Source organism: Lithobates pipiens, unplaced genomic scaffold, assembly GCF_037356315.1.
Source record: "Lithobates pipiens isolate NorthernLeopardFrog02 unplaced genomic scaffold, aLitPip1_a1.2 Scaffold_28, whole genome shotgun sequence".
In the NCBI taxonomy this organism is placed as follows: domain Eukaryota; kingdom Metazoa; phylum Chordata; class Amphibia; order Anura; family Ranidae; genus Lithobates; species Lithobates pipiens.
In genome coordinates, this window is record NW_027507789.1 from 205,112,712 (window position 1) to 205,140,707 (window position 27,996).

The 27,996-nt window shown below is 44.2% G+C and overlaps 1 protein-coding gene across 3 annotated transcripts in view; it reads left to right on the top strand.

Moving 5' to 3' along the window:
- Window positions 1-27,996, top strand: part of COL20A1 (collagen type XX alpha 1 chain) — a 153,037-nt gene that overhangs the window by 108,792 nt on the left and 16,249 nt on the right. For all 3 annotated transcript variants that reach the window (XM_077460337.1, XM_077460338.1, XM_077460339.1), the window contains 7 exons: window positions 13,373-13,450; window positions 15,145-15,231; window positions 15,537-15,590; window positions 16,899-16,994; window positions 20,694-20,747; window positions 23,413-23,466; window positions 26,835-26,888. In XM_077460337.1, the coding sequence (XP_077316463.1) occupies window positions 13,373-13,450; window positions 15,145-15,231; window positions 15,537-15,590; window positions 16,899-16,994; window positions 20,694-20,747; window positions 23,413-23,466; window positions 26,835-26,888 (477 nt within the window). The remainder of the gene's footprint in view (window positions 1-13,372; window positions 13,451-15,144; window positions 15,232-15,536; window positions 15,591-16,898; window positions 16,995-20,693; window positions 20,748-23,412; window positions 23,467-26,834; window positions 26,889-27,996) is intronic.

Genomic DNA, 27,996 nt, shown 5'->3' on the forward strand with positions numbered 1-27,996 from the left:
GTCTGAGATATGTGCTGTAGGTGTGCTTTGGTATTTTATTATGCCCAATGGATCCTGTGTACAGCATTATTTCCTTATAACACTCTGAAAAACAGCCTATTTTTTTTAGCAGAATGAAATTACGATTTGTTAGATACCAAATATGATATAGGAAAAATATCATGGGAAGAGTCCCAACAAGGAAAGAAGGTACTTCAGGCAACATTCTTAGTTTGAATTCATAAAAATTTATTTTTCCTAAAATGTAATGAGCTTAATGGCTCTGGAGAGAATCCCGATGTCTGAGGAACTAGATCTGCCATATTTGTCTGCCTTTTACATCTGAGTCTGGGCATTCTTTTAAATTGTATGACAACATTGTCATTTTTATGTATTGTGTGTTGGGTGGTGGTAACTTATAAGTATTTGGTTATTGATATATATTTTGATGTCCTAAATAAAGCAAATTTTGTACTCAAACTAAGAAGATTGCCTGAAGTACCTTCTTTCTTTCTTGGAACTCTTCCCAATACATTTTTCATGTGTTGTTGTTTTTGGTACGTTAATCCATACCGATAGTGGACTACTTACATGTTTGTCTCTGTGTGAAAGAGGTTGTCTATTTCTCCAAATATGATATAGAGCTAATGAATCTTTCTCCTGGCAGGTCTAATGTGCCTTATTAGCTTTTTGGACCTTGCAATATTGGCCTGTTTGGTGTCTAACTATAAAAGAATCTTCTTCTAGATTATTGTAACCACTTTTAAGGATAATAAATCCATTAAAATGGGCATTCTGGAATATGAATGAAAGATATGAGTGTAGAGCTACAGGGCAATATAGTTAACTACCTAATTGTGCCTCATCAGAAGTCCTTTGAAGACCTTATTTGGTTGAGGATTATGATATCTGTACATTCCACCTAACTTTCTGCTGAAATTCAAATGTGTTAACTTCCATGATGGCCTAGTAGAGACATCAGGATACCCTGGTGTTTAGTACCACTCCTTCATTGTTTTCACACAGTGTAGGCTCGATCAGACCCCATTATCACCACAAGTAGCATTTTCAGGAGTCCAGCATTTCTCTTGGCACGGGTTTCCTTTAGCGGTAAATTCCATACCAGCATCCTATGAGGGGTTAACCATCATCCATTTTGTGGCTGCGCCTGCAGAAATTCCTCCATCGCTCTTGTGTTGTGTCGCCCCAGTGTCAGCTAACCAGCCGTAAGACAGAAGACCTCATTCTCATCCGTCATCTAGCTTTATTTAAGCGGAGACATTTTAAATTTGCGATGATCAATGGCTCTCATTTGGAGGAGATTTAGGTTTGAGGCTGACTCCGGGCATCGGGGGAGAATGCAGAAGAAAGTCCGTCTCTCTGGAGGGTGTTTAAAGGGAAGCAATATTGTCTCTCTATTTATAGCCGCTCGGGTTCGTGGAGAGTAGACTGCTGCTGGGCAGACCAAATAATGCCTCGCGCAATCTATGTGTTCATTTCACCGCCGGCCGCAGGGGACGCTCGGGGGGGACAAATGCACACCGGATGTCCTTAAACACTGCTGTCACATGTCACGCCGGGCAGATGGATCCCAAAGACATGATTCTAAATGCTTGTCATGCACATGGAGTTGTTTGTTAAAGGGCCTCTAAGACTTTCAGGAATGTATTAAAAAAAAAAAAATTGGGCATCTTTGATTTTAAAGAGACAGGCTAGTTATACGGGAGCCGCCATCACTGAGGGGGATAAGATGGGGTAGGTTTACTGCTTATTCTGGACTGGTATTATGGTGCTCATAGAGTTCATAAATTATCAATGGCTTATTCAAATTGGATAAAATCATGAAAATATGTTGAAAAACATTTATTGATCAGCTGATCAATATTTTAGCTTCAAAATTGAGTTACAATTGACTTAAATTACTGAAATGCCACTTTTGATTACACAAGTATCTGTTGAACATATTTGAGAATTTTGTTTTAGGAAATTGATTAACTTCATAGGATATCTGATCAACTTGATTGAAAATTGGTCACCTGTGCATTCTATTGATTACGCTAAGCTCTCATGAGGGAGGGCTTTCCAAACCCTGCTTTATTGAATTGTATTGCAACTGTACTATCATTTGCACAAATGAGAGATGCCCCAACTGTTGGTGTTATATAAATCCTGAAAAATCTTATTATTAGCATTTTATTATTATATTAAATAATATAATCGTATAATATATTTATATATGTATATATTTTATAGCCACTTCAGCCCCAGAAGATTAACCCCTCTGTATGACCAAGCCATCTTTTGCGTTATAGCACTGCATTCTTTTAACTGAAAATTGCGTGACCGTGCGACGCTGTACCCAAACTAAATGTATGTCCTTTTTCCCCTCAAATAGAGATTTATTTTGGTGGTGTTTGAGTTCTTCTGTGGTTTCTATTTTTTCCGCAATAAAAAAAAAAAAAAAAAAAAAAAATATATATATATATATATATATATATATATATATATATATATATAAAATCAATTTTAATAGTCAGGACCCAAAGGCACGTTAAAGCGGAGGTCCACCCTAAAGTGGACCTTCCGCTCATCGGAACCCTCCCCCCCTCCGGCGCCACAATTGGCACCTTTCAGGGGGGAGGGGGGTGCAGGTACCTGTACAGTACAGGTATCTGCACCCACTTCCGGGATAGCTCTCTGCGGAAAGGGGTGTAGATTACGCCCCTTTCCGAAAGTCCCCCGCTGCCTGCTGGGAAACACACAGATCCCAGAGGCAGCGGGTCCATCCTTATTGCGCAGCGCGACTCGCGCATGCGCAGTAGGGAACCAGGAAATGAAGCCGAAAGGCTCCACTTCCTGATTCCCATACCCAAGATGGCGGCGGCAGCACCCGAGAGACGATCGAGAGATCGGCTTCGGGTGCCGACATCGCGGGGGCTCTGGACAGGTAAGTGTCACTATTTTAAAAGTCAGCAGCTGCAGTATTTGTGGACTCCCGCTTTAATTATTATTAATTTTACATTATTTGTAGCACTGATCACTTCACATTTACATTTTATATCCCCTTTTCTTCATAGAGGAACAGCGCCACACCTACACCTTTCTTTTTCACAAATCCCCCCTCCCCCAAAAGAATTTGAGCCCTAATCTACATGAAAAGCCCCTAAGCATAAATTCCCTCTCCTCCCAGGAAAAATCCACCCCCCTGCTGAAACCCCCTCCCCTCCAAGCACAGGTCTTTGCCCCCCTTTCCCCCTCCCAGCTCAAATCCTCTCTCCCCAAATCCCCCCAGCACCCCCCCCCCAAAAAAAAATCACTCCTCCTAGCACAGATCCTCTACTCAAATCCCCAAGCCCCCCTCTCAAGTACACACCCCCCCCACTCCAAATCCCCCCTCCCAGCACAAATCCCTGCTTCTAGCACAAATCTACCTCCCATTACTCCTTCTAGCACATATCTAACCCCATTTTCCCTTCTATCACAAATCCCCCCAATCATCTCTACTGGTACAAAATCCCCCCCCCAAAAAAAATCCTCTCATAGCACAGATCCTCTTCCCACATACCCTTCCCAACACAAATCCCCCCCAAATCACTTTTCCTACCAACCCCCCCTCCCCAAATGTCCCCTCCTAGAACAATTATTACCCCCTGCTGCCCCCCAAATTCCCCCACCGAACATAAATCCCTCCCCCTCAACTCCTCGTGCACCCCCCTCCTCACATGATACCACAGTGCCCAGGGAAGCCGCCTCTCCAGCCCACCTCCTTGTCCCGGCCATGAATAATGCTCATGTGCTAACAAGGAACCTGCTGATAGGAGGAGAGAGCAGAGTGACAGAGGTGAGCTCATCTGTCTGCTGCTTCTTCTTTCACGGTTTAGTCACAGGATGGGGGAGGGGCAAGACTTGTAAATGAGACCGAACTGCAGCAGAGAGAATTGGGCCTCCTCCCCTACCAGACATGGCTGGTCCCGATGGTCCTTTATGATAGTCACTTCTGACTTTTGACTCTGGCTGTTGGGACTGGATATGTCAATGGCGCCTTTCCCTTGCCAACCTTGCCATCCAGGTCCACCATGTTGCCGGGAAATTTCAAGCCATCATTCTAAGGTGACGCCCCAAAGCCCAAAGCGTCGGCTATTTTTATGGTGTCCATAAGTGGCGAATGTGACCCGTTTGTTTTCCACGCAACAAAAAATATCTCCCTGTCCTCCTATCATGTCACAAAGAAATGACCGCTTTCCCCTTTAATAAAATACATTTGGATCATTATCTTTTACAGTTAGGAAATAGGAATTAATAAAATTAGGATTTCTCTAAGTGAATGCATGCTGCGACGTGAAGATTCCAGATAGCGATCAGCACTTTATTAGACTTGGCACAGACTATTCATCAAGAAGTGGTATTTTTAGAGCCGAGAAGGGAGCCTGAAGCATGATACTGTGAAATGGAAAATAAGGTTATTAGTGACATTTTAGGAGGACGTTCTGCGCCATGTGATCCTGTGTGGGATCGCTTTCCGGGCTTTAACACTGGGAGGTAATACGATGGTGAAATACAGTACTGTGCAAAAGTTTTAGGCAGGTGTGAAGAAATGCTGTGAAGTAAGAATGCTTTTTTATTTATTTATTTATTTTTTAGAAATATATACAGTTTCATTTGTTTATTTTTCTTATCTTAAATATGTTTATTTTTTCTTGTCAAATTTGTTTTGTATTGAATTTTAACAATTTGTATACATAAGTACATATGGTGGCAGCAAAAGAAAAGATCACATATATGTTAATAATATTGAGTTGTAATAGATCAAAAAGAAAAATAAATACCGCGCTAAACCAAAATCTACACTAGTACAACTAAAAATCGCTGCAGCTCAGTTTTACAAGATACAAGTAAACACAATAAGATAACAAAAGAAAAAAATATAAACACCTATGAGTGATTAATGAATTGATTGCAATAGTAGTGAAAAAAAGTTGATCTACCCCTCTAATAAATCAAACATAATTTATAAAAAAGAATTATAAATAAAAAGTGTTAATAATGAAATGAGAAAAATCCCAGTAAAGTGATAAAGTCCAATAAATTAAAAATAGTCCAGTGAAAACTTAATAAATACCTAAATTTCATAAGAATTCATGGGAAAATAAAAAAATATTAGATTAATAGTAGCAATAAAAATAAAATGTAAAAAATATATATTAGTGATAATAATAAAAAATTGGTGATAATATGAGTGTAATAATAATAATGTATTTTTTTTTTATTATCACTAATTTTATATTTTTTTCATTTTACATTATTATTACACTCATATTATCACCAATTTTTTATTATTATCACTAATATATATTTTTTACATTTTATTTTTATTGCTACTATTAATCTTTGATCGTCCCCTAGTGTTTAACCCCTTCTCTGTCATTTACACAGTAATCAGTGTATTTTTGTTTAGCACTAATCACTGTTTAAATGACAATGGTCCCAAAATAGTGTCAAAAGTGTCCGATGTGTCCGCCATAATCACGATAAAAATCGCAGATTGCTGCCATTACTAATAATAAAAAAAAATAATAAAAATGCCATAAATCTATCCCCTATTTTGTAGATGCTATAACTTTTGCGCAAACCAATCAATAATTATTGCAAATTTTTTATTTTTTTTTACCAAAAATATGTAGAAGAATATGTATCGGCCTAAACTGAGAAAAAAAATTGGTTTTTTATATGTTTTTTTGGGATATTTATTATTGCAAAAAGTAAAAAAAAAATTTTTTTTTTTTCAAAATTGTCGTTCTTTTTTTGTTTATAGTGCAAAAAATAAACACGGCAGAGGTGATCAAATATCGCCAAAAGAAAGCTCTATTTGTGGGAAAAAAAAGACGTCAATTTTGTTTAAGCGACACAGTGCCGAATCGCAAAAAGTGCTCTGGTCAGGAAGGGGGGAGGGGGTAAATCCTTCCAGGGCTGAAGTGGTTAACTAAAACAATTTTAGCATGGATCTAGCTACTGAAAAGATTGTGTCATACATTGTATAAGAGAGGATAAAACCAACTTAGACCAGGTTAAAATAAGATGACCTCAGATTTTAAAAAAAGGTCTTAATTATTCATTTTTAAACAAACAAAAAAAAAAATGTATGCTACCAGAACAATATAAAGAGTAAATTGAAAGAGGAGATAGAGAATAGGGGGAAAAAAGTAGAAGAGAGAAAGAAGATAAAAGAAAAAGTAATCTTAGGTAGGAGAAAAAAGAATAGATAGGGAAGAAAGAATTGAGAGGTTAATTGTTTATTTTTTTATCAATTTACAAAATGCAAAGTGAGTGAACAGAAGAAAAATCTAAATCAAATCAATATTTCGCTTCCAATCAGCATCAGTTCTTACACTTGTACAGTCAGGGATTTTATAGGATTAGAGTCAGGTTAATTGGTTAATTAACCAATTATACCAAGTAGGTGCAAATGATCATCAACATCATACGTAGGTTGAAACACAGTCATTAACTGAAACAGAAATAGCTGTGTAGGAGGCTTAAAACTGGGCGAGGAACAGCCAAACTCTTCTACTAAGTTGAGGTTGTAGAAGACTGTTTAATGTCCCAGGTCATACACCATGGCCATTGAGGAAAGGGAAAGATGGCGCCAGACCTGATGACCTTGTCCCAGCACTGATCTCCACAGCCTCCTTGGATCGTAATGTAAGAAGGGTTGAAATTTAAGTGCCACACCACCGCTAAGAGGTCCAGACACAACGTTATTTCGTTAAAGGTCAGGGCTACAAGTCAAGAAATACCCAACGCTTTTCGGGGGTCTGCGCATCCCCTTCATCAGGGCTTAAATGATAACCAAGTGAACGAACCAGTAGTGAACTGGACCTACAATGGTATATATTCCAGTGTGAGCTGAAAGCACAGGCCTAATCAGCAGCTGAAAAAAAAACAAGGATGCCCCACTGATGCTCAATAGGGTTTAGGCCAGTCCATCACCTTTACCCTCAACTTCTTTCGCAAGGCAGTGGTCGTCTTGGAGTGTGTTTGGGGTCATTATCGTGTTGGCATACTACCCTGAAGCCCAGTCTCTGAAGGGAGGGGATCATGCTCTGCTTCAGTATGTCACAGTACATGTTGGCATTCATGGTTCCCTCAATGAACTGTAGATCCCCAGTGCCGGCAGCACTCATGCAGCCCCAGACCATGACACTCCCACCACCATGCTTGACTCTGCAGGCAAGACACACTTGTCTTTGTACGCCTCACCTGGTTGCCCCCACACACGCTTCACACCATCTGAACCAAATAAGTTTATCTTGGTCTCATCAGACCACAGGACATGGTTCCAGTAATCCATGTCCTTAGTCTGCTTGTCTTCAGCAAACTGTTTGCAATCTTTCTTGTGCATCACCTTTAGAAGAGGTTTCCTTCTGGGAGGACAGCCATGCAGACCAATTTGATGCAGTGCGCAGCGTATGGTCTCAGCACTGACAGGCTGACCCCCCACCCCTTCAACCTCTGCAGCAATGCTGGCAGCCCTCATACGTCTATTTCCCAAAGACAACCTCTGGATAGGACGCTGAGCACCTGACCTCAACTTCTTTGGTCAACCACGGCGAGGCCTGTTCTAAATGGAACCTGTCCTGTTAAACCTCTGTATGGTCTTGGCCACCATGCTGCAGCTCAGTTTCAGGGTCTTGGCAATCTTCTTATAGCCTAGGCCATATTTATGTAGAGTAACAAGAGAGTTCTTTGCCATGAGGTACAAAGATGAACTTTCAGTGACCAGTATGAGAGAGTGAGAGCGATAACACCAAATTTACCACACCTGCTACCCATTCACACCTGAGACCTTGTAACACTAACAAGTCACATGACACCGGGGAGGTACAATGGCTAATTGGGCCCAATTTGGACATTTTCACTTAGGGGTGTACTCATTTTTGTTGCCAGCAGTTTAGACATTAATGGCTGTGTGTTGAGTTATTTTGAGGGGACAGAAAATTTACACTGTTATACAAGCTGTACACTCACTACTTTACATTGTAGGAAAGTGTCATTTCTTCAGTGTTGTCACATGAAAAGATAGAATAAAATATTTACAAAAATGTGAGGGGTGTACTCACTTTTGTGAGATACTGTGTGTGTGTATGTATATATTGTGACAGTACGGTTCCCTGCCCTAGTGGTTGTCGCCCAGGATTCCCAAATAGGCAGGTTGAGAGGCTCCAGGAGGATTATTTAATTTGGAGGAAACTGTTTAATCCATTTCCTCTGTGGTTGGTAAAATCCAGTTGGGGACCTGGAGCCTGGAGATTCCATAGCAATCTGGGTGGGATGGAATCTCCAATAATGGGACCGGGATTTGGGAACAGCCAGGAGTCTGACTTTTTGATTGTGCAGGTGGGTCCTGGGCTTATAGCAGAGCCAGAACCAGGGTTCTGGGCTCAACCCTCCCAAGGAGTCTAGGCATGCAAGGGAGAAATGTGCCTGTCGGAACAGGACGGTCTGACGGAAGGGCCCAAGCCCGTGGGCTGTAGCAGCCAGGAAGCTGTAGGCCCTTGTACACACAGTCGGAGATTCCGACGGAATTTGTCCGATCAGACCGTTTTGTCGGATATTCCGACTGTGTATGGTCTCCATCGGACTGTTTCTGTCGGAGTATCCGATGGACCAAGTTTTCCAACTTGTTGGTAAAATTTTCTGACAAAATGCTCCGATCGGACATACTCCGATCATGTGTAGAGAATTCCGATCGGACAAAGTGCCACGCATGCTCAGATCAAATTCCTACACCAAAGCTATTGGCTACTAGCCTGAACGTAGTCCCATCGTAATGAAATAACGTCATCACGTTCTGTTCCCGACAACTTTGTCCGACCGTGTGTATGCAACAGTTTCGGACAAAATCCGACGGATTTGGTTGTCGGAATGTCCGACCGTGTGTACAAGGGCTAAGAGAGAGTGTCACCAGAGCTACAGAGTGGGTACCAAACAGGGACATAGTTACGGGGTCCAGAGGACCGAGGTCAACGCCTGAACAGCAGTGCTGACCAGAGAGCCAAGTGGCTCGGTATTTTTAATTTGTTATTGCTTTAAAGTTGAAACCCCTGTGTGGGAATTTTGGATGGACATTTTCTTTAATAAACTTGGGCCAAAAAGCTCTTGAACTGTGTATCTGGCATGGACTCAGCTCACTGGTAAGCTCTACACTAAGCCAAACAACCCCCAACTAATAGATATAGATATAGATATCTATCTATATATATCTATATCTATATCTATACATACACATACACATACATACACACACACACATATATATACACACATAGATAGATGTATGTATATGTGTGTGTATATATATATATATTTATTTATTTATTTATTTATTTTTTTTTATTCTTAGTTATTAAATGAGCAGCCCATATTTCAGGGAAGCTGAAACTCCCAGCACAGCTATCAGCCCAATGTTACATACAAATGTACAGTGCCATATTGAATATCACTTTCTGTTCCTATGAGCAGGTACCGTATATACTCGAGTATAAGCCGAGATTTTCAGCCTCTTTTTTGAGGCTGAAAGTGCCCCCCTCGGCCAGGGGCGTAACTAGAAATCACAGGGCCCCATAGCAAAATGTTGTATGGGGCCCCCCCCACCAAAAAAAAAATGAACTAATGCCATTAAACAACAGACTACCACACCCATGTGGCACAGTACCCAGGCAACAGCTTATATTAATTTTGAACAACAAAGTATGCAGTATACTGTATGCAGCCCCTGAAGGGAACACATTGCTGACCTCCAGGCCTTCTAACCAATTTCTGTTCTGTTATATAAAATGAAATAGTTCAACTCACCATAATGCAAAATCAGTGGGATCCCTGAGCGTGTCACTTGCCATCATCGCCTGCCACCAGATGCAGATTGTAACTTGTCACACATTGCGGAATGTCACCTACCACATGTTGCGGATTGTCCACTTGCCACATCCCAGATTGTCTCTTGCCAAGTCACCTGCCACACATTATGGATTGTCACTTGCCACGTCCTGGATTGTCACTTGCCACACATTATGGATTGTCACTTGCCACGTCCTGGATTGTCACTTGCCACACATTATAGATTGTCACTTGCCATGTCCTGGATTGTTACTTACCACACATTAAGAATTGTCACTTGTCACATCACCTGCTACACATTGCGGATTGTCCACTTGCCACGTCGCCTTCCACCAGATGCAGATTGTCACTTGTCACACGTTGCAGAATGTCACCTGCCACATGTTGCGGATTGTCCACTTGCCAAGTCCCAGATTGTCACTTGCCACGTTACCTGCCACACATTACGGATTGTCACTTGCCATGTCCTAGATTGTCACTTGCCATGTCTCGGGTTGTCACTTGCCCCGTCACCTGCCACACATTACGGATTGTCACTTGCCACGTCACCTGCCGCACATTACGGATTGTCACTTGTCACATCACGGATTTTCACTTGCCACGTCACCTGCCACATGTTACGGATTGTCACTTGCCACATCCAGGTTATCACTTGCCACGTCACCTGCCACACATTACGGATTGTCACTTGCCACGTCCTAGATTGCCACACATTACAGATTGTCACTTACCACATCCTAGATTGTCACTTGCCATACATTATGGATTGTCACTTGCACGTCCCGGGTTGTCACTTGCCACGTCACCTGCCACACATTACGGATTGTCACTTGTCACGTCACGGATTTTCACTTGCCACGTCACCTGCCACATGTTACGGATTGTCACTTGCCACATCCAGGTTGTCACTTGCCATGTCACCTGCCACACGTTACGGATTGTCACTTGCCACGTCCCTGGTTGTCACTTGCCACGTTGCCTGCCACACATTATGGATTGTCATTTGCCACGTCATGGATTTTCACTTGCCACGTCACCTGCCACACGTTACGGATTGTCACTTGCCACGTCCCGGGTTGTCACTTGCCACGTCGCCTGTCACACATTATGGATTGTCACTTGCTCTGCCACTTTCCTGCTGTGTCACAGAGTCAGGCAGCAGAGAGATAATGTCATCTCTCTGCTTCCTGGCTGCCTGCACAGTGAGGGGGAACTGCACTGCAGGGATGAGAGGTCGGGGAGAGATGATGTCATCTCTATGCTCCCTCGCCCGTCAGATCCCTGATTGGCCAGCCCACTCACGCCCACTCTCTCACAAGCGGACTGGCCACTTTCATCTGCCTCCCACTATCACCCGCGGAGCCGCCCGCGGACCACCCGCGGAGCCGCGGACTACCCGCTCTCACCCGCGGAGCCGCGGACTACCCGCAGGCCCCCCGCGGAGCCACCCGCGGAGCCGCCCGCGGACCACCCGCGGAGCCGCGGACTACCCGCGGGCCCCCCGCTGTCCACCCGCGGAGCCGCGAGCCGCCCGCGGACCACCCGCGGGGCCGCGGACCGCCCGCGGACCACCCGCGGAGCCGCCCGCTATCTCCCGCGGAGCCACGGCGCCTATCCTCACCGGGCCCCACTTGACTGCGGGCCCCATAGCGCCCGCATGTGTTGCTATGGCGGTAGTTCCGCCACTGCCCTCGGCTTATACTCGAGTCATCGCTGTCTGCCCGCTCGATCAGCGTGTCGAGCAGACAGACAGCGGCCATTCTATAATTCAAAAGCCGCGCCTCCGGCTCCGCCTTCGCCTGTGATAGGCGGAACACTGAATTTCCCAGCAGCCTGTGTTCCGCCTATCACGGACATCGTATCATCCTCGTACTACGGACGAGGATGATACGATGTCCGTGATAGGCGGAACACAGGCTGCTGGGAAATTCAGTGTTCCGCCTATCACAGGCGAAGGCGGAGGCGCGGCTTTTGAATTTTACAATGGCCGCCGAGGCGCCGACGAAGAGGGCACGGGACGGAGGCAAGGCAAGGCACGGCACGGGACGGGACGGAGGCAAGGCAAGGCACGACACGGGACGGAGGCAAGGCACGGCACGGGACGGAGGCAAGGAGGCAAGGCACGGGACGGAGGCTCGGGACAAAGGCTCGGGACTCAGGTAGGCTGGACACACACACACACACACACACACACACACACACACACACACACACACACACACACACACACACACACACACACACACATGGATGGAGACACACACACACACAGGGATGGATGGATACACACACACACAGGGATGGATGGATGGATGGATGGAGACACACACACACAGGGATGGATGGATGGAGACACACACACACAGGGATGGATGGATGGATGGATGGAGACACACACACACAGGGATGGATGGATGGATGGACACACACACACACACAGGGATGGATGGACGGACACACAGGGATGGACGGACACACAGGGATGGACGGACACACAGGGATGGACGGACACACACACAGGGATGGACAGGCATGTCTCACCCTCGGCTTATACACGAGTCAATAAGTTTGCCAGTTTTTTTGGGGGTAAATTGGGGGCCTCGGCTTATATTCGGGTCGGCCTATACTCGAGTATATACGGTATTTCTATTTCTAAAAAAACAAAGGCTTCCTTCCAATTTAACTGTTGCTCCCCACTTCCCAGCTTTCCTTTTTTCAATATTTAACTGTTGTCTGGCAATGTTTTTCTAGGGAGGTTTCCCTTCACTTCCTGTCTTGGTGACACAACAGGAAGCCACAGGAAATTTTTCCAAAGTGAGGGAAATTCCCAGTTTTAGACATTTTCTCCTTAATCAAAGCACCTCTTGTGACAATCAAGCAAACGTAGGATTTTCCCTTAATTTAGGTCTCTGGAACAGCATCTCTCCAACAGGGACACAGACAGTATTGCCAACCTCCCACAGCATTTGTTACTGACAAAACATGTAAAATTTTACTGATGGAGCACATTTTTTTTACTGACAACCTGAAAAAAATTACAGAACTCTTATTAACGAATAACTGATATTTAACCACTTACGGACCGCCCGCCGTTGCTATACGTTGGTATTTTGATACTAATTCACAAATTTCCGAATTGTGATCATAACGAATGACCCGATAAAGAAAAAAAACAAACGAATGAAACGGAAAAAAAAAAAACGAATTTTTCGGCAGTGCACATGTCTAAATACCAACAATAGATATTTTTTCTTTTACAAATGAACATTAAATACACAAGAAAGGATTCCCTGAGACCACACAGCAGGCGGGGCGCTTGCTTTTCAGCTCCCTATGCCTGATTGAAACCTCCTACTGAGTCATCTGATTAGGTGAGAGATGTTGTTTTAGTCCCAATCATAATAATGAAAGAAAACATAAAGAAAACCAATCTTCATTTCCTCCAAGGTCATCCTCACTTTACCAGGCTTCATTAACCCTTTCTGTACATTCCTTCCAGTTGCAGCTCCAGTCATTCCTGATGGTCTGTGGTTCAGAGATTCCCATTGGAGATGGATGTTGTGATGTCCTGGCCAAGGTGACCCATGATAGCTGAATATTATTCCTCTTATCTGTTGCTCTGTATAGGGGTGCGCATAGAACTTGTGCAGGTTTAGATTAAGGTAGGGTGACTTTAGTGTTAGGGTTTAGTACAGAGGTTAGGTCAGTGTTGGGTTCAGGGTTTAGAGCAGTGATTCTCAACCTAGGTTCCGTAGAAACCCAGGGTTCCTCCAGAGGTTGCTAGGGGTTCCTTCAGCATTGGGCAATTTCTGCCTCTCAGATAAGTTCCCACTCACACTATTGATCTTTTTAGCTATCTGTAAGGAGATAATTCTTCCCAATGACCACAAGTGTAAGGACCATTCTTCCCACTGACCATCACATCAATGTATCATGAGTTGTAGATTTCAAATTTTTAGTTGGGGTTCCTCAAGACCACAGAACTATTTCAAGGGTTCCTCTGTGTTAAAATGGTTGAGAAAGGCTGGTTTAGAGGGTTTGGTTAGGCATTGGGGGGGGGGTGGATATGATGCCCTAGACCAGTGATGGCGACCCTTGGCACCCCAGATGTTTTGGAACTACATTTCCCATGATGCTCAACTACACTGCAGAGTGCATGAGAATCATGGGAAATGTAGTTCCAAAACATCTGGGGTGCCAAGGTTCGCCATCACTGCCCTAGACTCATAGGGGTTGATTTACTAAAGCCGGAGAGTGCAAAATCTGGTGCAGCTCTGTATAGAAACCAATTCGCTTCCAAGTTTTTTTTTTTTTTTTTTTTTTTATTAGTCAAACCCTAATTGGACAAGCTGAAGCTTGTTAGAAGCTGATTGGCTACCATGCACAGATGCACCAGACATTGCACTCTCGAGCTATAGTAAATCAACCCCATAGTCTGCACTCAGTCTTCCAGGTTGTATGACCATGGAAGTCATTTAGTCCAGAAAAGAGAGTACTGCAGGGGGCGGCTCTAGAATAAAATGTTTCAATTGTGCCCCCCCCGGAGAGGGGTATGTGATAGAGACTTCTGTGACATCTTAGAGGAGCTTCAGGATTGTGAGTTGTTTTATCAGTTCCTGGAAGCCTAGAATTAGTGTGCCGCGATCCCAGTGCCAAAAACACCATGCAGGGCCATCTTTAATATTAATTGGACCCTGGGCAAATATTTTCTTGGGCCACCCCCCAAATTCATTTATCAACTATTTGTGGGCAGTACAGGCTCAAGGGGCAGCTGCTTTGGGCTCCACAACAATGACTGGGCCCAGGGCAGCTGCCTCTTTTGCCCTGTGCTAAAGACGGCCCTTCCACAATGCCATACTGCCTTCCTCGCCATGCTGCACATTGATTGTATTCCCCGTCTCAGGACAGCTGGCAAATTGCTCAGACTGATAGAGAGACAATGGTCCCTCTGTGTGGCCTGTCCTGTCATCTCAGCAGAGGTTCTGCTGAAAGAAACCCACTAAAGGGAAGATACTCAAAACTCAAAGAATTATTTAATAATGTAAAGGTTTCGTAAAGGACTTTGAGTTGCAATGATGTGTACACACTGAAGAGGCAGTTGTGGTTTATATTTTTTTTAGAACTTTTTGTATTGGTTGAAAACAACCTGGAATTGGCTTAAATCATTGGGTTAAAATGATTTTCTTTTTTATTGTGTTGCTTTATAAGTGTGCTGCATTTATTCTCATCAAGTCTCCAATGCACCTCTTTAATCTCTTTTTGTCCTCTTAGAGGGATGAGAACACATGCCCTGCCCTGGCCTCTGCCTGTACCTGCACCTCCGATGTCCCTGGGCCATCCGGCCCTCCTGGACTTCCGGTAAGTTTTGAGTTGTAATAATTCAGTACCAGCTATGTTAAGAATGGCCATCCCAATGTGTCATGGTTGTCTACATTAAGGGTCAGCTCTGCCTTATATCTAGATTTTCAGCCCCGTCTATCAGCCGCAGCCTCCCGTTGGATGTTCTCTTTAATTGATTTCACAGTTGGAAGGTTGAGGTTCCTCCTGCTGCAGCGATCAGTATCTGAGAGATAGAGGAACCCAGTTATTGCTTAAGCATTGGATGGACCAACCCATGTTGAGTAGTTACTTTGTGTGATCAAAAGTATTATTTTTACTTGCAGGGGCCTCCAGGACCTCGAGGGTCCAAAGGAGAGCAGGGCGAGCCAGGACCAGTGGTATGTACTAACATTTTGTGCCATGCATATCATATTGTTAAGGAATAAGCAGTTTTTGAAGAAAAGGTGGTCTTCATCTAACACATACGCTTCCTCTGGGCTGTGAGCCGTTTTTGTTGTGCGACCCCCCCGGGTAGCTCAAGGATACAAAACTCATGAATGGAGCCCATGCCTGCAATGTAACGATGATATGTGGTGGCTAAGTCTCTCAGATACACATCATAGCATGAGTCCTAATTGGCTGGAGGACATGAGTGGAAGGGATGGTGGTGGAGTGGTAGATTCAGTTTTCTGGAGCTCCATTTATAAACATATTGACGCACACAGGCAGCCAGTGTACCCATGAATGACTGTGACCGAGTTGTCATTGGACAGCTGAGAATGCAGGTGCAGAGTACAGAGCCAATCACAGTGTGCTCTGTACCTTGTGATTGCTGTGAACCAATCACTGCCATCACAAGCGTAAAACTTTGGATAAATTCGTAATGTTCACTAACAGCCAAATTTGAAAGGAAATTCCAATACCTATAATTTAATAGTAATAGTTAACTTATTATTAGTTAGTTATTATTTCAGATTTTTGTTCTTTTGAATTTTTGTAAATTTTCGAATTTCAGAGTTTTCGGACTTTCCAATTTCTAATTTATGAATTTTAAGAATTTTAGAATTTCGAATTTTCAAATTTTCAATTTTTGAATTTCCAAATGTCTGATTTTTTGAATTTCGAATTAACGAATATTTGGAAAAATTATTCGTATTTGAAAATATTAGTTAAAAAACGAATTTGGAACAAAACAAATTGCACATGTCTAATTGTTAGTCTCACAGCACAAAAAAATGGCCTGTTAATGAAGGGGGGTTGCCAGCTAGTAGTTAGGTGATTAATAGGTTGGACACAGCTGGTGACAAGTCACTCGGTAGAGTAGCTCGCTGTGGGCGGTAGTCCTGCCAAATGGCACTACAAACATGCAGAGGAATAGGACTGCCACGGCTCGCAGACTGTGTTCTCAGGTATTTGTGGCACACCGTGAGCTACAAGTCGGAGGTATTTTTATCTCTCTTATCACGCTTCTTGCTGCGCGGGGGTCTGCGCTCAGGGACTTAACCAAGACCATCTCTTCATCTCCCACCTGCTGCAAATCAGCGCTTGCCACTTTGGGGAGAGAACTGCGAATTGATGCAATCAGCGGGATTGCAGAGCTGCCATGGGCTGCTGATGAAATGGTAAATAGGAATATTGGTATATTTCAGGATATTTCTGACTCTTGTCTGGTTACAGAGCTATCTAGGATTTGTGTTCTTTCTCAGGGAGACCAAGGCGTGTCTGGACAGGTGGGACCAGAAGGTGGCGGAGGACGCATGGGCTCCCCTGGCATTCGTGGGATAACCGTTACCGGTCCGATGGTACAGTGACCTTTTTTTTTCCAGGGTCCTTCTCGGCTAGCTTTGAATTTCTAAAGTGAGATGTTGGGAGGGGACAATGGGTTAGCGCAGTCTACAAAATGCCTCCTTCTATGTTATGGGTGAGGAGGGGTAGAGAAGTCAAAATGCACATCCTGTCCTCGGGTGAGAACGCTGTTACTCGGTGAGTACCCTGGGAATCCATCTCTCCTTCACTGAGGAGCTTACATTGGCTAACCGTAAAAAATCGGATCACGTTCAAGACCCTTTGCCTCACCCACAAATGCGTGCATAGAGAAGCTCCGCAATACCTAATGGAGAAAATAAATCATTACACACCAAACCGCAGTCTTCGATCAGCCAACAAAAACCTCCTCCTCGTGCCCAAAGCCCGGTATAAATCCAAGGGGGATCGGAGATTCGCTGTCCAAGGGCCTCGGCTATGGAATGCTCTACCAATCAACATCCGCCTGGAAGAAAATCACCTGGCTTTTAGGAAAAAACTCAAGACCTTCCTCTTTTAGCAGATGATCAAAGCTCGCCACAGCGCCTAGAGGCGATTCAGTTCGCATTGTGCGCTATATAAGTATTTCATTCATTCATTCATTCATACGGTGAGTAAGCTTTGTCACGCTAAGACAGGAAGTGTGTTGGGCTTCGATCACACTTGTTTCGTTGTAGGAACGCTTGCTTTCCCGCATTGCACAAGCATGCATTGCTCTTTTACAGATGTGTGCTGGTGTCATTAATTCTTAATAGCACCCCCGCACATCTTGGTAACACATGCGCCAAAATGAATGGCACCACAATACCATGCGTTTTGGTACAGTTACATTTTTAAAATGATGCACCATTTTTTAATGAGTGGCTGTTACCACATAAACTCTTGAAAATTTGTTTGTTCAGGAAAAAATTTCCAACCCGCTTACCCAGATTTTTTCATTACTGCAGTTGAAAACAAATGTACATTTAATCCCACTTCGAATGTCCATTTGATCCCACTTCGAATGTCCATTTGATCCCACTTCGAATGTCCATTTGATCCCACTTCGAATGTCCATTTGATCCCACTTCGAATGTCCATTTGATCCCACTTCGAATGTCCACTTGGGCCCACTTCGAATGTCCACTTGGGCCCACTTCGAATGTCCACTTGGGCCCACTTCGAATGTCCACTTGGGCCCACTTTGAATGTCCACTTGGGCCCACTTTGAATGTCCACTTGGGCCCACTTTGAATGTCCACTTGGGCCCACTTTGAATGTCCACTTGGGCCCACTTTGAATGTCCACTTGGGCCCACTTTGAATGTCCACTTGGGCCCACTTTGAATGTCCACTTGATCCCACTTTGAATGATCCCACTTTGAATGTCCACTTGATCCCACTTTGAATGTTCACTTGATCCCACTTTGAATGTTCACTTGATCCCATTTTGAATGTTCACTTGATCCCGCTTTGAATGTCCACTTGAGCCCGCTTTGAATGTCCACTTGAGCCCGCTTTGAATGTCCACTTGAGCCCGCTTTGAATGTCCACTTGAGCCCGCTTTGAATGTCCACTTGAGCCCGCTTTGAATGTCCACTTGAGCCCGCTTTGAATGTCCACTTGAGCCCGCTTTGAATGTCCACTTGAGCCCGCTTTGAATGTCCACTTGAGCCCGCTTTGAATGTCCACTTGAGCCCGCTTTGAATGTCCACTTGAGCCCGCTTTGAATGTCCACTTGAGCCCGCTTTGAATGTCCACTTGAGCCCGCTTTGAATGTCCACTTGAGCCCGCTTTGAATGTCCACTTGAGCCCGCTTTGAATGTCCACTTGAGCCCACTTTGAATGTCCACTTGAGCCCACTTTGAATGTCCACTTGAGCCCGCTTTGAATGTCCACTTGAGCCCGCTTTGAATGTCCACTTGAGCCCACTTTGAATGTCCACTTGAGCCCACTTTGAATGTCCACTTGAGCCCGCTTTGAATGTCCACTTGAGCCCGCTTTGAATGTCCACTTGAGCCCGCTTTGAATGTCCACTTGAGCCCGCTTTGAATGTCCACTTGAGCCCGCTTTGAATGTCCACTTGATCCCACTTTGAATGTCCACTTGATCCCACTTTTAATGTCCACTTGATCCCAATTCAAATGTCCACTTGAGCCCACTTTGAATGTCCACTTGAGCCCACTTTGAATGTCCACTTGATCCCACTTTGAATGATCCCACTTTGAATGTTCACTTGATCCCATTTTGAATGTTAACTTGAGCCCGCTTTGAATGTCCACTTGAGCCCGCTTTGAATGTCCACTTGAGCTCGCTTTGAATGTCCACTTGAGCCCGCTTTGAATGTCCACTTGAGCCCGCTTTGAATGTCCACTTGAGCCCGCTTTGAATGTCCACTTGAGCCCGCTTTGAATGTCCACTTGAGCCCGCTTTGAATGTCCACTTGAGCCCGCTTTGAATGTCCACTTGATCCCGTTTTGAATGTCCACTTGATCCCGTTTTGAATGTCCACTTGATCCCGTTTTGAATGTCCACTTGATCCCGCTTTGAATGTCCACTTGAGCCCGCTTTGAATGTCCACTTGAGCCCGCTTTGAATGTCCACTTGAGCCCGCTTTGAATGTCCACTTGAGCCCGCTTTGAATGTCCACTTGAGCCCACTTTGAATGATCCCACTTTGAATGTCCACTTGATCCCATTTTGAATGTCCACTTGATCCCATTTTGAATGTCCACTTGATCCCACTTTGAATGATCCCACTTTGAATATCCACTTGATCCCACTTTGAATGTTCACTTGATCCCACTTTGAATGTTCACTTGATCCCACTTTGAATGTTCACTTGATCCCACTTTGAATGTCCACTTGATCCCACTTTGAATGTCCACTTGATCCCAACTTAAGCTGGCCATACTATCAGCCAAACTCCTACCTCTTTTCCCTGATACTCCACCATGCATCTGGACCTCCCCTTCTCTAAAAGGCACTCAAGGACCCTTTGAGATTTCAAAACTATCCATACCCCAGTAGAATTTTGTTTGAAAGTTTTTTCTTTTTAAGAACATTTGTTCAATTTTCTATTAGTGGGGTGAAATCATTGTTTGCTTTCAACCATAAATATAAGAAAATTCAAAGGAGAAGGATGAATTTTTTTTTATTGAACTAGCAAATTTCTTACAATGAAAGTCCATTTGTTTTTAAACTTGAGTATTAAAAGCTAAGTCAAATGACATTTGTCAGACTGTCAAATGTAGTGGGAATGTTTGCACAAATGTTTGTTTAAAAATCTACTAGTGTATAGCCATCGTTGTGATTAGAAAATCCAACAAATCTTCTTAAAATAAAAAAACTTTGGACCACTAGAGTATGACCAGCTTAAGGACATCTGAGGACTCCTAATGAGTGGCAAGATACAATATATTACATTTACCTCTTTGGTTTTAGATGTACTTTAATGAAAGCTTTGGATTTATTAATGAAAACAACTAATGAAATGACATTAATATGTTAAAGCTTCTATGAGATTTTGGTGATTGGGTTTAAATGCTTTAATATATTCATCAAAAACTTCCTTTTATTAGCGTATTAGATGATGGAGGAGAACAGGATTAGAATAGAGGATTATGGGGGAGATATCCTTCAGATCTGGTCTCTTTGTTAGGAACTGATGAGACATGCTATCTGGGTGACATTTAGAAATTATTGTCTTTTCACGTTGTAGGGACCTCCAGGGATGAAGGGTGAAAAGGGTGACATTGGAAGTCCAGGACTACAGGTAAAAGAACAGAATGTCTCTATGATTGTGAGCACACCTGCATGACCGAAGTTGGAGTAGAAGAAGCGCTATCAGCTGGGAGCTCTGAGTTTCAGGGGAAGGGAGTACATCCATGATCTGGAAGCTCTGAGTTTAAGGGCAATGGGGTATATCATCTGTGAGCTGGGTATGCTGAGTTCTGGGGGATTGGAGTATATCCATGAGTTCTGGGGGAAGGGAGTATTTTCATGAGCTGGGAGCTCTGAGTTCAAGAGGAATGGAGTAAATCCATGAGTTCCTGGGAATCAAGTATATCCATGAGCTGGAAGGTTTGAAGCCCACCCAAGGGAATAGCCATGAGTTCTGGGGGAAAGGAGTATATCTGTGAGCAGGGAGTTATGAGTTACAAGGAATGGAGCCTATCCATGGGTTTTGGGGGAATGGAGTATTTTCAAGCGCTGGAAGCCTTGAGTTCCAGAGAAATGGAGTATAGCCATGAGTTCTAGGGGAATGGAAAGTTTCCATGAGCTGGGAGCACTTAGTTCATGAGGAATGGAGTAAATCCATGAGTTCTGGGGGAATGGTGTATATTCATGAGCTGGCAGTTCTGAGGTCCAGCTGAATAGAGTATATCCATGAGCTGGCATCTCTGAGTTCCACGGAATGGAGTATTTCCATGAGTTATGGGGGAATGGAGTATTTCCATGAGCTGGGAGCCCTGAGTTGCTGGGGGAAGGAGTATTTCCATGAGCTGGGAGCTCTGAGTTCCAGGGGAATGAAGCATATCCATAAGTTCTGTAGAAATGGAGTAAATCCATGAGTTCTGGAGAATGGAGTATATTCATGAGCTGGCAGTTCTGAGGTCCAGCAGAATAGAGTATATCGATGAGCTGGGAGCCCTGACTTCCTGGAAATGGAGTATATCCATGAGCTGGGAGCTTTTAGGCCCACCCAGGTGAATTGAGTTTATCCCTGAGTTGTGGGGGAATGCAGTATATCTATGAGCTGAGAGTTATGAGTTCCAGGGAATGGAGCATATCCATGAGTACTGGGGAAATGGAGTATTTCCATGAGCTGGAAGATCTACGTTCAAGGAGAATTAAGTATTTCCATGAGCTGGGAGCTCTGAGTTCCAGGGGAATGAAACATATCCATGAGTTCTGTAGGAATGAATTAACTCCATGAGCTGGAAGCTCTGAGTTCTGTTATCCATTCCTCTGGGATTCTAAGCTCCCAGCTCATAGATGTGCTCCATGACTATATTCAAGAGGTGAGGGCTTTATGTTCCAGGAGAATGGAGCATATTCATGTGGTGGAAGCTCTGAGTTTTAGGGGAATGGGGTATATCAATAAGGGGAGAGCTCCAAGGTCCAGGAAAATTGAGTATATCCATGAGCTGGGAGCTCTGAGCTCCAAGAGAATTGAGTATATCCATGAGGTGAGAACTCTGATTTATGGAGGAATGGAGTACTTCCATGAGCTGGGCATTTTTGGGGAATGGGACATATCCATGAGTTCTGGGGGAATGGATTATTTCCATGAGCTGGGAGCTCTGAGTACATCCAGAGTTCCAGGGGAATAGAGTACGTTACTTGTTGAGTATGGTAGGGGGAACAGGTATCTGAGATGTGAACCAACTGTATGAACCAGGTGGCAGTGGGAGCATTTATTCACCATATGAGCCTGTGGGATGAACCAACCATTATTTGTGGCAGGGGAGGAGTTATTCAACATATGAGCCAGTGAGAAGAACCATTACATGGGGGGGCAGGTATTCACCATATGAGCCCGGGGGATGAACCATTATTTGTGGCGGGGAAGGAGGTATTCAACATATAAGCCAGTGGGAAGAACCATTACATGGGGGGCAGGTATTCAACATATGAGCTAGTTGGAAGAACCATTACTTGTGATGGGGAAGCAAGTATTCCACTTATGAGCCTGTAAGGTGAACCATTACATGTTGTGGGGGAGCAGGTATTCGACTCACCTGACCAGTTGCTTACCTGCTATGGCTGGAGAATAGTGAAACCGCAGCATTTCATGGGCCCTCAGAAAGGTAGTTATGATGTCTCCTCTCTTACCAGCCCGGTCTTTTTATTCTGCATTATGAAGTATTTTGCTTAAAAGGAACCTGATAAGATGAAAATACGGACGCTGCCTCTGTTGATTTGACATTGCCATTTTTTAAATAACTCTGTCGCTGTGTGCAAAAATACGGCTAAGCCGCACCAGCAGTAGAGTGGGGTATGTACTCTGCTGTCCCACTGCCAGCTGCATGGATATTCTTTACATTCAGGACTCAGTGTCAGATGCCTGTGTCCCCTGCTACGTGCAGTAGTTTATTCCGCAGACTTCTATGTCGCTACTGTTGTAGGGGCCAGCTGGAGGAGCCACAGAATGCAGCGGGGGGGGGGGGGGGGGGGAACAGGCATCACATTTTGCAAGAGGGTGAAGTTTGGAGGGACAGGTGAGTGTAGACCCTCTTCTATCGCAGATCCTGCTTAGCAGATGGATTAGGAATCTTGACTTCCCTGGCTGCCTGCTTGTTCCAGGTTAGTGACCTACTATTAAATATAGTCAAGATAACAAAGATTCCAGCATTTGAGGAAAATGTGATCTGCTTTGATTCTGGTTGAGTTTATTTTATCTTGTTGCAGCCTTAATCGTACTCTCTGTTTATTAGGGTCTTCTGGGCCCCGAGGGGAAGGCAGGAAAGGATGGGACCATGGGACCCAAGGTAGGAGTGTTGAAGTCCATCAGTAAAACCTTTCAGTTTTTTCCACATACACTATATTGTCAAAAGTATTGGGGCACCTGCCTTTACAACTTTAATGGCATCCCAGTCTTAGTCCGTAGAGTTCAATATTGCGTTGGCCCACCCTTTGCAGCTATAACAGCTTCAACTCTTCTGGAAAGGCCGTCCACAAGGTTTAGGAGTGTGTCTATGGGAATGTTTGACCATTCTTCCAGAAGCGCATTTGTGAGGTCAGGCACTGATGTTGGACGAGAAAGCCTGGCTCGCAGTCTCCACTCTAATTCATCCCAAAGGTGTTCTATCAGGTTGAGGTCAGAGCTCTGTGCAGGCCAGTCAAGTTCCCCCACCCCAAACCCGCTCATTCATGTCTTTATGGACCTTGCTCAGCACCCTGTATGTTGTGATGAGCCATACCTTGCACTTACAAATGTGAGCTAGCAGCAGGATCCATAGATCAAGGAAGGGGAGATAATCCAGACATAGGGGCCCCTGGTGTCAGCTGGGAGCCTGGCTCTCTAGGAGGATAAAATAAGTGCCAGCAGTGATTGGACAGGTGAGTGACACACAGACTTACACATGCGATTACTCCCTGTGCAGACATTTGGAAAGGCCTGCCCCCCCACCCACAGTCATCTCCTCTTCTAGCTGGAGACTGGTGGGCAGAGCATGGAGATTCTAATTCTCCTCTAAAGTTTTCAGCTGGATCCCCAGGCCACCATGATAGTGGTGGGGCCCCTTATGAAGCCACACTGAGGACACCCACAGCCCTAGGTCTCATCAGGTCAGCAGAGGGGTCTGGACCTGCTACACATGGGCTGGCCTGGTTCTACCCCTTATTGGCCCCCCCCCCCCCCCCACATTTTTCATAGGGAAAGGCTTAGAGCTTCTGCCAATGTTTGATTGCTGTCTCTGCCTTCATGCTTCATGTCCCAGTAACCACCGCACTCCCCCATTTCTTGTATGGGTGTCACAGGGACAGGAAGTGAGTGAAAATTTCTCAGTGGGGTCACAGACAGAACTAATCATTTTACAGAATGGATTGCTTTTAAAAAAGAAAATCTATTTTATAACAATTGATTATTTTTTTTTTTTTTTTTTTACTTCTTTCATATAGCAGAAGATGTTTTGCGGCCAAACGTGCCCAGAACTCAGATTCTTTCCCTGATAAAATGTTCCCAGAATATATTTCGGCACTGTTACCAAGCAGCGACCTATAAATAGCTGCCACTTATCGAAGTGTTTCTCCGGCGGAAGAGATCAATAAGCAGACAGAGTGACAAAGGTGTCCGATGCGTATCTTCTCTTCTGGTGGACCCCATAGGGGGCACGTAGCCGAGTCCACAAGGAATGCAAATGTTCCTCCCGGATTCCCGTCCTCACACTCTTGCTAATGACACATTCACCGGTCTTTTTTTTTTTTTTTTTTTGAAGATTTCCCCCATCCTGCGCTTTTTCCAAATTGTCATCGCTCGCAGCCTGACTCTCTGACATCTCATTATACGTCTCCCAGTTAGCAGACAAATGTGACCTTTTAATATTCACTTGTATTGGGCTTCCCGCTGAGAACAGAAGTTGGCTGCTCAATAAATCATTCTTAGCGACGAACTTGCTACGGATAAAAAGTCACCGTACACGGTTTGGGGGCTTATGCAATAACTCGGGGACTCGTTTATTAACGCTGCCTGCAAATCGTCTGCGTTCCTAAAACAAAAAGAGAGAAGACACAAAAGGCAAAGAGGGCGGTATGGTTCTCGCCCCTTGTTAATTTGTGCGCTGGCTTCTGCCTGGTGGGACGCTCCACGGTACAAAGGAAGTGCAGGAGAAAAGGTATTCTTCTTCTTACCCTTGTATTTTACTTTCTTACAAACTCACATAAAAATAGAATAAAAGAAGCTAAGGGAAGAAGGAGTTAACAAAAAACAAAAAACGAAGGGTTGCTAATGTGTTAAACTTTAATTACACCGGGATAGGCTTGCTCTCTTCATGTTCTCTGAAGGACTGAGATGTCCATTTAATATCATGAGAGTTGGTCTTCAGAAAACAAGCACCAAACCAAAAGTTGAAGCTGTCCAAGATGTCTAAATTGTACATAAAAGCCGGCACTCGTCCACGAATAATCTTCTTTATTAGAAAATGCAGTAAAAATCCCCAGTACTGATGCGTTTCAGCCAAGAATGGCCTTACTCATAGCAAGTTTACTGTGAGTAAGGTCATTCTTGGCTGAAACGCGTCAGCCTGTTTTATCTGTGGACTTTACCCCGTTTTCTAATAAAGAAGATTTCTCAGCCCATGGATACGTTTCGGATTTTATCTACTGTATACTTGCAAGGTATAGAGGAGCCTTAGTGCCGCGTTTCCACACTGGATATTGGATCCATCTGGGTTGAGCATAGTGAGTTTCGTTTGGAAGATAAAAAAGAAAAAAAGAGAGAGGGGTGCCTCTGGGTGCAGATTTTTCAAAAGGTTTTAATTACAATGTAATAGTCATAAAATTTTGCACTCACATTTAGTAGGCAAAAAATAGGCATTGAACACAAGGGGTCATCTGGTGTATCTGATTTAAAACGTCAGCCAGTGATCACTACTACTAAATGTGAGTGCAAAATTTTATGACTATTACATTGTAATTAAAACCTTTTGAAAAATCTGCACCCAGAGGCGCCCCTCTCTCTTTTTTCTTTTTTATCTACAGCAATCCAGGAGCTTAACTTTCAGCTCTCCCAAGGTGGCAGCCCTGTATGCGGATTCCTCCCCCCTCCTCATCTCTCTCCCCCCCTCCCCTCAGCATCCAATTCTCCTTTTTTTTGGACTTGACAAAGCAGTGCACTTTTTGCACTCACTATTTTATGTACTTTTATAGACTCTGTTCTGTAGTGGGAATCTAATATCTTTGATTTGCGCCAAATACTTGTCTTTCGTTTAGAAGATGCCTTTATTATTCGTAAATAAATCACATAAAATCAGCCAACACCTTCAGGGGAAATCTCACCCTTCATCAGGGTTTAAAAAATGGAAAAGGACTTGAATGGACTCAAGAGAAATTTTAACCAAAATGAATCCATGAGAAACGCATCTGTTTAACTGCAATTGAATATTTTTTTAGTACAAAGCTTTTCTTAGACTGTTTGCTATAGGTGCTCCACTTTATGTGCATTGTGCTGTGTTGTGCAGCAATTCCTAGCAGCCAATCAGAAGTTATCTGGCAACAAAGAGCTCATGGTAAGCTCAAAGCTGGTAGCTGGGGAGGTTCCGGTGTACTGCTAATTGAACCTATAGGTGTGTGTCAGATATAAGGTGCTCCCTGGCTCCTATGTATACTTTATCAGTGTTTTTTTTCTTCTTATTTCTAGGGCGTACGGGGATTGGAGGGGAATACAGGCCCTTCAGGCCCCCCGGGACCTCGGGTAAGAAAAGCAATGACAAAAATTTCTACGCCACTTATAGATATATTTGCCTAAAATTAGACTCTTTGATTTACTAGTCGAATCAGAGGTGACTACCGATACCAACTATGTATGAAAACTGCACCATCACCTCCAACAAAGCTCCCCTTACTGGTGTCTGGGGTGCTGCTCTGCCTGGGCCTGAATAAAGGAAGTGGGGTTTGTTGGCATGGATGTGGGATTGGTTTGCATGAATGTAGGGTTGTTTGGCATGGACATTGGGTTGGTTGGCATGGATTCAGGGTTGCTTAGCATGGACCTCTTTTGCTTCTAAAGACAAGCTCTAAGAGGGCTTCCTCAATGCCCCTTTTCTTGGACCTGGTCAGAGGTGATTAGTGCTACCAAATATATATGAAAACAGCACCAGCATCTCCAGCAGAATTCCCCTTACTGGTGTCTTGGATGCTGCTCTGCCTGGGCCTGAATAAAGGAAGTGGGGTTGGTTGACATGGACGTGGGATTGGTTTGCTTGAATGTAGGGTTGTTTGGCATGGACATGGGGTTGGTTGGCATGGGCACAAGGTTGGTTGGCATGTACCTCTATTGCTTCCAAAGACCCGCCCCAAGAGGGCTTCCTTAATGCCCCTTTTCCTGGACCTGGACTTACTAGTAGAGTCAGAGGTGACTATTGCTACCAACTATATATGAAAACAGCACCATTGTCTCCAGCAGAGTTCCCCTTACTCGTGTCTGGGGTGCTGCTCTGCCTGCGCCTAAATAAAGGAAGTGGGAATAGTTTGATTGGGTGTGGGATTGGTTGGCATAGATGTAGGCTTGTTTAGTATGGATGTAGGGTTATTTGGCATGTACCTAGGGTTGTTTGGCATGGCCATAGGGTTTGTTGGCATGGATGTAGGGTTGGTTGCCATGGACCTCTATTGCTTCCAAAGGCCAACCCCAACAGAATTTCCTCATTGCCTCTTTTCCTGGACCTGGACTTACTAGTAGCTAGCTACCAACTATGGAGTCAACATGGAGGTTAGATTGATTGGCATGGATGTATGGTTGATTGGCATGGATGTAGGGTTGATTGGCATGGATGTGGGGTTGGTTGGCATTCACCTTTATT